Raw genomic sequence first — 12,024 nt, 5'->3', positions numbered from 1 at the left:
AAAACTCAAAATGGTAGCTAGCCATCAGCTAAAAGTTTTATATAAACAAAATAATCATAGTACCAATTTTTAAAGCAGTACTGTTTCGGCCAGTAACTTACTAATTTCCACTATTTAATTATCTTCATATCAATTAATTCATCAAAACAGGAGGCAAAGGAGTCATAACGGTTAATGGAATTGTAAAAACAAAAATGATTACAAAGCAATTAGTAAATATTAAAATGCTTATGACATACACTCTATAAAGCAGCATCCAGTAAAAATTAACAAAAAAAAATATCAAACTACATACAAAACTTAAATTATTTAAAAAACAAACTAAAAAGTTACACTTGTATAATAAATCATAATTATAGCTATTTGACAGATATAACATTAAATCTCACATTACAGGAATAACCAAAAATGGAAAAGACCAGGGATTTTGGTAAATACAGCCCATTAGGTGAAAATTTTACTATAAACCATGAAATTGAGCATATGTTAAAAATAGGGAAGGTTCTGATTTTTAGGTTTTCCTTTTTATAGCTGACAAGGGTAAAGAAACTAGGTTCCCTGGGAGAGTTGCATTATTAATTGGGTGGTGAACAAATCAATTGCTACATCCATCGTGTTCTCTCCAAATCTTTTGACCCAAAGCTTCTTCTGTAACAGAAGCAGAATAATGTGTGTTCCTAATAACACACATTATTAGGAAGAAAAATGTTTATTTTCTAACTTGTAGTTATACTAAAGAATGTTGAAATGAATTGCATATGATTACTCATTGAAATTGTTTACAAAGACTTCAGAGTCTGCAGTATCCAGTTTCATTCCCCTTTCTCACCCTTTTTCTTTTTTTAAATTAATGGCACTACAGTTATAAGAAATGAACATCATTGCCCATATAGTTAATACTGTTTTTATACCCTATAGATGTAGAAATATGTCATTTAAGTAATCATCTTATGTGTCAAGGGAGCAAAGGCAGGGTAATCTGCTTTGTGACACCAAATCAATTACAGCAATTGTGATGAAAGTCTGCACTGCATAAAGTCATGAAACCTAGACATTCAATTAGTACAATAGACAGAGCCAACCCAGAGACTTTCCCAAAATTTAGAAATAATAAATAAATTAAGTTCAGTATACAGCCAAGCTCACAGGAAAGAAAAAATATCCCAGGTATCAGAAACAAAAAAGAACTAAAATCCTAACTGAAATCTAGGAATACTGTTAATCCCGAGGAAATCTTGGAAGCAAGGTAGATTTGTTTACATGTCATGGTAACAGACCCTAGAGTCTAGGAGCTTAAGGATGACTATTTATGCTGGTATAAAGGACAAGTCTTTGGGTCTGCTTGAGAGGGGAATTTAGAATAGCATGTCTGCAACAGCCAGGACCTTAATGGGCTATTCTTTCAGTGAACTTGAATGGCTCTCACTGACTCAGGGAGAAAGATAAAATAATCTCCCATAAGAAACCAAAACCTTGGGGACTTTCCTGGCGGTTCAGTGGTTAAGACTCCCGTGCTTCCAATGCAGGGAAAGCAGGTTTGGTCCCTGGTCGGGGAACTAGGATCCCACATGCCATGCATGCAGCTAAAAAACTTAAAAAAAAAAAAAAAAAGAAAGAAACCAAAACCTCAAGTCAATACAGCACATGCGTTTGTAGACCAAATGTATGTTACAACACAATATAAAAATGTACTAGAGAAATTTAACATAGAAACTTTGGGGAGTAATCACTGAAGAATCGTATCAAGAACTTCTAAAACACTTTTAATTGTCTTAGCTAAACATGCTATTAAAAAAGAACCTTAGAAGAATGGGAAAATCACAGTTGACTAAACAGTCTCAGTATGCTTCTGATAATGAATAATAATATTAAGATTTTAGTACTTAATATATCAGCTTACCTTAAAATATTTTTAGGTCAAGCACAATTGGTATGAAACAGTGTTATATGAGACTAAAGACTAGACTCCAAAGCCAATTGTGTTTTACTACTTTCCTGAATCATTTTATAATCCTCACACTCTGACATACTAAAAATATAATGAATGCTTGTTTTTTATGAGAGTAAAATTTGAAAAGAATTTTAAATAAATGATGATAGAGAATGAAAAACCATATAGGAGAAAGTAAACAGTGATTTTAAAAGGGATTTAGCCCTGTTCAATAGATGCATTTTTGGCAGAGGTAGAAAATCCAATTCAAGTTCAGACTGTCAGCTTTTCTATTTTGTACTATTTCTACTTTTTCATTCTTCTTAGAATTATGAAATGCTTTGCTATGTAAACTTATTTTAAAAGCTAAATAAGCATTTTTGAACCCCCAAATACATACTTACCTGTAAAATTTGAGAAAATGCCAATTTTGTGTAAATATTTTCTTCTTATTCTAAAATATTTTACAAAACATTGACTCAACAAACACTATCAGTATAACAAAACTGGTATTTCAATTAATGATAGTCTTTAATGTGATTGTTTGTTGCTTTCTTTTACTCCAAATTTCTAATAATACGAAACAAAAATTGAGGTAACTCCAGTAAAACCTAACCTAAAGTAAATTGCAAAAATATAAAAATGCCTGAGTGATGTTTGAGCAACAAATGAAACTCTCATTATAACAATTAGAATAACTCATATACTTAAGGGAAGAAAAGAAGGAAGGGAGGGAGGGAGGGTGAGAAGGAGGAGGAGAGAGAGAGAAAGAAAGAGAGACAGGAAGAAAAGAAAGGCATAAAACAAGGCTTCCCAAGCCTCACTGTAGATTAGAATCACATTTGAGCTTTATAAAAATTCAGGTAATAAGTGTTACTAAACAAATGACTCTGTGGAAAGGGGACCTTAGAATCTGCTCTTTTAGCCATAACGTAGGTAATTCTAATGCCTATTGAGATTTTAATGCTGTTGGCCTACACATAATTCCTTCAATTTCTCATATTCTATTAACTCAATTGCAAGCTGGTTTTGATTTTCACTCATCTACTGAATCTTCTATTCAGTGATTACCACATGTCAATCCTAAGTAACATTTTCCTTTATTATATTTATAAACATTCCCATTAAGTCCTTTTTGCCTTATTTGGCATTATTTAACCCTCTTGAAATTGTTAAGGCATTGGTCTCTGTGACACTGCATTTTCTTTATTCCCCTTGAATATTTCCAATGGTTCCTTCTCTCTTATCTTTTGAACATTTTCCTTCCTTTATTTAGATGTTTGTGCTTTCCAGAAAACTATCTTCTCACTGTATTTATTCTCATCTACTTACATGATTCAGTTACACCAACATACCAACAACTCTCAACCACAGATTTCCTCTCATGGACTTCAAACACATATTTACCAATTGCTGGAACTACTTATGTAGATTTGCCTCAAACTCAAAATGTCCTGAAAGTGAACCAATGATCTTTCTTCTTAAACCAGTGTGACTTCATTTATTTTCATCCTGAACTTCATGTGTCATCCTCTTCCCAGTCATTCAAGAGGGATAATGAAAGTGTTCCTGGACTATTTGTCTCTTCATTTGTCTTACTCCCTATATATTTCTTGGGCCAATATCCTTCTCATTGCTATGATTAGGTTCTGATTCAGATTTCTCCAGCTCTTACCTTCAGTATGCAATATCGTCCTATTTTTCCCTCTTTCAACTTGCACTTGCTTAAATCCAACCTTTGCAGAATCACCAGAATACCCTACTAATGTACATCTTTATGTCAACCCTTTGCTAGAAAACATTCAGGATAGAGCATAAGCTCCTTAATACAACATACAGACCATGTTAATTTGTGTTTAGTAATTTGGGTTAATTTCCACTTTCTCTAACCTCTTCTCCTACTACTCCCTTTCTTGGATTTTTCACTCTAATAACACAAAACTGTGGTGGCCCAAAACCTTACTCCTTGACTCATTTTTTTTTTCCTTTTCACATTTCATAATCAATCCATCAGCAATTCTGATCAACTCCACTATCACATTTTTACTAGAACCAGTCACCTCTCATCACTTCACCACTACTGTCACTACCACTACCATTATAGTGCAAATCATTTATATATTTCATGGCTATTTTGAAAATAGCCGCTTAGACGAGGGGACATTATTCTTCCTGCTTCCCCTTCTCCTGGTCCCTGCTTTGTCCTCACGCTGTCTCATCTGTAACCAGTAGACAGAGAGAGTTTTTAAAATATAAATTCATGCATCTTTCTCACCCCTGCCACTCTCTAGCTGTCTTACATGCTTTAGTTTTCTTCATAGCACTTATTACCACTTGACAAATACTTGTTTGTGTATTCTTGTACTTTCCACTATAATGGAAGCTCTATGAGAACACAGACTTTTTTTTCCACTTAGAGCATTCCTGGCCCATCAAGACCCACAACTAGTATTTGTTGAACAAATGAATAAATGAATGTAGCTCAGGCATCTCTTAACTTAAGAAGTTTTTGCTGATCAACATGATGGCTTAAGTGCCCTTTTCCATTGTCTTCTTTACAGTAGAGTATACATCTCCATTTCTTTATTCCACATTGTTTCATAGGTTTGGGTAAATCTTTACCATCAGACCAGTCTTTGAGAATGCAAAACTGTCTCTCTCATCTTTTTAATTTCAGTGCTATCATAGTGCCAGGCATCTAAAATACATTAAACACACATTAGAACTGAATGAATAAGTACATGGATGAATAGATAAAGGCTGAGCATCCTTAAAAAAATATTTCAGATCTTCATGTAGTCATTAAGAGCAACAGTTCATTGAACATAAAATACAAAATGATATAGACATCTGGATCAAATACGGATGATCTTGCAACCTATCTAATACTTAGTAAAAGCTTTGTTGTTTGAGTTTTTTAGTAAAATAATCTGTCTTTCAACAATTGAATTTTGTGTATTTTCAGAGATCGTCTATAGCTGGGTATTTAACGAGTTCCCTTCCTTTGTGGCGGAAGACAGCCGGCGGTTCATTTCCCAGGAGACAGGCAACCTTTATATTTCTAAAGTCCAAACATCAGATGTTGGCAGCTATATTTGTCTGGTGAAAAACACAGTGACGAACGCTCGAGTACTTAGTCCTCCAACACCACTCACTCTCCGTAATGATGGTAAGTTCCATGGACTGGATTGAAATGGTCAGCCAACTCAAATGTGAAAAATTGAGTATAATCTGGAAAAATACTGAATCACTATGCTGTGCATCTGAAACTCATACTATATTGTAAATCAACTGTACTTCAATACAAAAAGACCTAAAAAAAAGATGTATTAGTGTTCTTCTAAGCACTTAAACCTAGCACAAATAAAATAAAAAGGCATTTGGCATATTTAGAAACTCTACACTTTTAGTCTAAGATCATGCATACCTTAGAATAAAATTTTTCACATAGGAAAGTGATGATCTATAGCTAAGAAATATTAACCTTAACACTACCCTAATGCCAAAAAGGGAGAGGGATTCCAAAAAGATGAACTGTAATAAAGACTCCACAGTTCTTTTTTTGCTCTTTAGGGCCTCTATATAGCATATGTGTATGAATTGCAAGTATTTTACAGGTTCATTTTTCATCACTTTTTAATTTTAGATACCTTCAAATTGAATATTCAGCTTTTAATACTTCATGGCATAGTTATAATTGTTATTATTACTTTCCAATAATAGGAGCAGTTGGAACTTTAACTTTTAAGTGCAATTCAGGTAGAAATGATGATTCTATAAGTATAGGTATTGCCATCTATCCAAAGTGTCTTCAAATTTAAAAACTCGATTTGTAGTTATAGACATTTACAGTTAAGCATTGCATTAAAGAAGTCAAGTACTATATTAGAGTTTATATATGATATATGGCTTGCTCTGTCATGCAATAAAAAAGCTATGAAGGTATTATTGAGAAGTGAGCTCGAGAATCCTGATGGATTGTGAAGCTTAAAAAATAATCTATTTCAACACTAGTCTTTTATATGCTTAGTTTTAGAATATATACTGCAGTAATGTATAGCCAGAGTTTTATATATATATATATATATATATATATATATATATATATATATATATATATATATATATATATAAAACATTAGTAATAATCCTATAATCCTATCAGGTAGAGAGTACAAATGCAATATCTATTTCAGAGATGAGGAAGCCAATTTGAAAGAGATGAAGGGACCTCCAAATGTCACACTGCTAGGTAATGGCATGGAGGAATAGATGGGAAACAGGGATGAAAAATGGGAAACCAATTTAGAGGCTACTGAAACTAACCAGTCAAGAGGTGAGGAGGTGAGGAGAGACAGAATGAAAGCAGTGGTAATAGCACTGAAGGGTCGAAAACATGCCTGGGATATTAAGAAGGTAGAATTATCAGAATGTGATGATTAAACATGAGGCTCTGGAGTAGGAGAAAGCTTTCACATAGTTCAACGAATGGATGATGATTCTTTTCATGAAAAGCGATAAGACAGATGAAAAAATAGATTGAGAAATTGATGAATGTGACAAATTCAGTTTTGGCTATGTTGAGATAAGATATCCATGGGAAATCTATGTGGAAATATGCAGTAGGCTACTGATACATATTCCTAATATGCACAAGAGAGGACTGGGCTAGAGAAAGAGATTTAAGTGTTATCATTGTGTATTCCATCAATACAGTTAAAGCTATGATTGTGTGTATATTATGCCAACTTCAAGATTATATAAGAATGTCTATAGGGTGAAAAGAATAAAGGAAAATAGATATGCATTTAGAAAACTTACCTAGTTAATAGTTTAGAATTGAGGTGATTTTCTATAAGCCATTTTCATAAAGTTTCTGAGTATTTTCTCATTAATTATGCAATAATTTGAAGCATCTTTGTTGGAAAATTGTAACATTTTGCTGACTAGTTCCATTTACACCATCCATTTATGTAATAATACCATACATTCAGATAGTGCCTGAGGTTGAGTAGGCTATTCTGCCTTCTTTTCATGCACCAAAACTAAACATTACATTGAGCTTCACAAGGGAGAGGAACACATGTAAAGTAAGAATACAAAAATTGACACCACCTTCACCAGTGATTTAAAAGCTCAGGACCCATGTTCAACAGTCTCTTGCACTTCTTTGATTTCATGGCCCAAATGTATCACTTAACTTTACCTTATATCTTCCATAGTCAAACATTTCAAGAATAATTAGAGTAATTTGTTTGCTGCTATTTAAACTCCTTTGCCCTTCTGATTCTATTGCTTTTCCTGGGCAAAACCCCACTCCCAATGAACTCACTATACCCTTAATTTGTGACTGCCTTGGAATCTGAAAGCTGCTAGAGAGTTACACCTGCCAGGGATTCATGATCAACAACTTCAATACTGCCACTCAATCCTAGTAAGTTTCTGTGGCTGGTTAATTTGTAACTGTCCCAAAGATTTTTGGAATCTTCTCTGCATTTCTCAAACTGGACAGCCTCCCTCCTTCCCCACTGCTTTACAAAACCTATTTAAGTATCAAATTTACTTTCCTACTAATGGAATTTCAAATCTAACTATTGATACATCTTCATCCATACTGTTCTTCCCTTATGTAATTTCAGTAGAGATACCCTCAGTAGAGTCCCTCCTACTATTAAAACCAATCCCTCCATCCTTGACTGCTGATTTTCATTCCCACTGGCCTTTTCAGAACATCACACTGTTAGCCATTGTTTCTTATGTAACCAATACTGTGTCAGTAAACTAATAAATATTTTTAGTCATGTTAATTGAATTTACTGAAGCAGTTGAAACTGTTGACTTATTTTTATTTTACAAACATCTATATTTCCAAAAAATCATTATTTGTGCAGTACTATATGAAAGGTTCAATAAAGCAATGCACACAAGTAAAATAAAACTGTTATTTTAAAGTTAACATTTAAGTTAAAAAGAAACAGGTGGAAAACACCTGCTAAATTTCAATTACATCATTCAATGACAGTCTTATTTAAGATTTTGTGAGAGAAGTTAGAAAATTCATATTTCTTCTTTCTGTAAATTATCTGAGATTATTTTTTCTTGGTGATTGTCTACTAATTTTTACTTTTTATCATAGTAATACACACTTATCAGAGGAATATAGTGGTTTATAAGTGCTGATAAGAAGGGGGAAGAAAAAGCAAACCCACACACCTCCCTTCCATCCAATCCTACTCCCTAAAGCTAACTTTTTAATTTCTCCTATTTTTCTTCATGAGTTTCTCATATAATGCTAGGAAATATCTGTACTTCTTGTTTAATCAAGTTTAGACAATAACTCATATGATGTACATCTGCTTCTTCTATCCTCCCCTCTTTTATAGTTAAACAATATTTTTCTGTTGTTTCCTTTTTAACCTTGACAATGTGCTTAAATCTCTATTATCCTTTTAACTCTTGAAAATAATTCTTGACTTTCTATTATATAAAGTGATAGTTTTAGTCCTACTTTTTTCTTTACCTTTCCTATACTACTTTTATGTCCTTTTGTCTTCCACATTTACTCTGACATTCTCTCCTGCAAATGCAACCAAGTGTTCTAAACTTTCCCATAGACTAACTGTAAAAGCTTAAAACAAATAGATGTTAACAAGTTATTACTATATAATTATCTTTCAATACATATTGTTACAGATTTTTAAGCTATTTGTAGATATGTGTGCTCTACTAGACATGCTTTTCATAAGTGAAACTTTGAATATAACAAGAAAATAATATTGTGATACAGTTTGGATGTAATTTCTCTTAAAATTTTGCTCTATAAATACAATTCATCGTTTCAATAATAGTGTTGAAATATGAACATGAGTCATCACAATGCAAATGATAAATTAAACCATTATTGTGGTTAAGAAAGCCCACAAAATGCATATGAAAGAGAAGTGAGCTTAGGAACAAGCCTTGAGTAGTCCAAATCGCTTTGGAAAGGTTAAAAATGAAAACCCTACAAAGGATAATGAGAAGAAAAAGTCAGAGAGATAATAGGAAAAACAATAGTGTAGTATCAAGGAAGCCAAGAAAAATGAGTGTTTCAACAAGGAGAAGTGGGCATGCAGCTCAAGATGGTGGACTGGGTGCCTGTATTTGTCTCCTGTCTCCCTTCTGAGACCCTGTAAGAAGAAATTCATGTCATCAACGAGTAGAGGAAGCATTTCATTAACAAATGAGACACTTTGATATATTTCTGGAAGAATAAGGAAGGACGTGAGTTTAAGGATTAAACAGGCAGAGTAACTAAAACCTAGAATAAAGTTTAAGGGATCTAAGGAAAGGGCTAAAAACCATGTGCCCAGTGGAAGCCTGAAAAAGCTCTGAAATCACAGTTAGCTAAGGGTGAGCATAAGAAATGGGGCCAAAGGGGGACTGAAAGTATATATGATGAACATCTGTTTCAGTGAAATATTGGAATCCGTTCTCTTCCCTGTCCTTACGTGCAAAAAGACCAAAGGCTCTTAACAACTCTTTTAACAACATGAGTGAACTTTCCCTGGAAAGCTAAAGTTCTTAATGTGAATAATGGCACAGAATGCAAAACCTTCTCATTCCGGCACATGAGTGTCCGCAGCCTGACAGCCAGTTCCTTGCCCTCACATCAAAGCAGAGCTGACTGTCGACCCACCTCTCCCAGCCACCCGCACCCTCACCTCAAAAGGAAACCAATTCTACAGAACTGGGAAACACACAGCAATGTCCAAGCTTCTCAGACTTAACGTTTATATGCAATGCTAAATTAGCAGTTTCTATTAAAAATTACTGAGCTTACTGAATGGTTATAGAATTCATATCAGGATAATATGCAAAAAGCAGAAAAATTTAAATTATTCTAGGAAGGCATCAATTAGACTAGAATTGTTCTTAATTCAAAAAACGTCTATTGTTACTATTTGATCTCTCTTCAAAAAAAAAAAAAAAATTGAAGACTATGTTTATAGGAAGGACATATTCTTGAATGCTTTCCCAAGTAGGTGGCTTATGTTAAACACTTAGTCTGAAAATAAAAATAGAATATGATTGTGGATGATTCCAGTATTTGCATCACAGTCAGCTACAATTCCTGCTGGGTTTTACAAACCTCTCATTGCAGAGACAGGCATTATAATGGTTATTCCTTCAAACTTGACAAACACCTCTGCAGGGGTTTGAATATAAAAGTTACATTTAATCTGCTGTGACCATAGAGTTAGCTATAAAAATCATTTCAGAATATTGTGTTTTTACACTTCTTTGAAAAAAAGTAGGCCTTTCTAAAAATAACAGAGGTTATATACATAGGCAAATTATTTCCCTTCAAGGACAAATAAAATTTTACTATATAAACTATTGGAAAAATGTCTTGGCTTGGATCCTCTTAAAGCAAAGCTTGAAACTAAATTCGCTTGTAGGTAGTTTATTTGAAATTTATCACAGAGAGCAGGAGTGTGGAATGGGGTGGGTTTGAGGAATGAACTAGTGAAAAGGGAGGTTGCATTATGGAGATGACCACTTCTACAGGCAGCTGGAGCTTGGTCGCACAGGACCAGAGCCTCATGAAATAAGGCTCAGAATAATCTCCTTGGCAGACATATCAATGGTCTTCCATCCCTGAAGGTGACTCCACAGACAGTTAACTCCCGTGCATTTACAGGATGCCCTCAAGTTGCAGCTGAGTGAAACTGGTTGCACCTACACAGACCTGGTTGCAGCGGTCATTGCAGGAGTAAAAATTTTGGCCAAGATCATTCAAACACACAAAAGTTGTCCAAAATACAGAGCAGGGAGCTTTAGAAGATTGGAAGTACATGAGTGACATGATCGGCTTTTCCTCTGCTGGCACTATGAAAAACTATCTTCACACATTTACAAATGTATATTGCATACCTTTATGTGTCAGATAATTCATTAAGTAGTGAGGATATAATGGAGGGCAAAACAAATGCAATAATTGTCCTTAGGTAGCTTACAATATAATACGAGGGAAGATATTACCCTAAAAACTGAGTGTAACCAAGCATCCTAGGATCTGTCTGCTTGTCCAGTGCCCCATGGAGCCAATCTCACAGGTCATTGCATTGTAAACAAAACAAACAAACCTAGCTCCAAAACTATTATAGGTAATACAGAATTTTACTAATGGTTTGGAGGGTAATGAACGTGGAGGCAGCATTCTGCAAAACAGAAAAATTTATTAAACACCCGCCTTTAACAACTTCTCTCTTTTGCCAAGTTTTTATTCCTACAACTCTATATCTCTCCCTCGACACACCTCTGCCTCTCCTTCAACACTACTGTATTGGTCTCCCTTCAAGGTCTCACTATCTCGGTCTGATGCATAGCAAGTTCATACTTTCATTTCTGCTCTCATTAGAATTCTCAGCCCAATTCTGAAGACTTTTTTATTTTATTTTATTTTTAGTCAATAAACATTTATAATGAATTAGTACATGTGAGACATTGTTCTAAAAACTTTACAAGTATTAAAGTGAAAAGAATGAAAACATATAGAAACAAATATGAACTAAAAACCAAAAGAAGTTTAAATTGGTCTATGAATATCATACAAGATATTAAATGCATCTCTAGGGACAGAAAAGAACATTACATTCTGATAATAGGTTCACTTTTTCAGGGAGATAGAGCAAAGCATTTTCCCACAATTCACTGTGTACAGCACCAGGTTCCCCACTCCTCTTCTGGTCCAGATGGAATCTTCTCCTGTAAAATCTCACTCCTTCCTAAGGCAGCATTTTTTCAGACCCTTCTCTAGGGCTATAGTGACTCCAAAGTGACACAGAGGGTATAATAAAAAAAAATGAAAGAAAAAGAAAAGAAGGAAAAATAAAAACAGTCCTTGGGGCCCTTTGCCACCCCTGGAGTTGGATAGGGCAGGAGCGAGAAAAAGAATTGAGGAAGTAACTTGGATAATGAATGGGAATAGATTCAGAATGTATGCAGAAAGATTGACCTTTGTTAGAGAATTCATCAGTTGTCACAGTGGGGAGAAAAGTAAAAAAGACTATAGATGCAGATAACCTAATATTTGGTGGTGGGAAGTCTGA

General features: G+C 34.2%; 1 protein-coding gene across 1 annotated transcript in view; it reads left to right on the top strand.

The window, feature by feature from the left end:
• The window catches only part of CNTN5 (contactin 5), a 416,285-nt gene that overhangs the window by 33,462 nt on the left and 370,799 nt on the right, over positions 1-12,024 (top strand). The window contains exon 2 of the mRNA XM_060018068.1: positions 4,896-5,099. Coding sequence (XP_059874051.1) covers positions 4,896-5,099 — 204 coding nt within the window. The remainder of the gene's footprint in view (positions 1-4,895; positions 5,100-12,024) is intronic.

This window comes from Delphinus delphis, chromosome 8 (assembly GCF_949987515.2).
Source record: "Delphinus delphis chromosome 8, mDelDel1.2, whole genome shotgun sequence".
Taxonomy (NCBI): Eukaryota; Metazoa; Chordata; class Mammalia; order Artiodactyla; family Delphinidae; genus Delphinus; species Delphinus delphis.
This window is presented reverse-complemented; position numbering and strand designations above follow the sequence as displayed.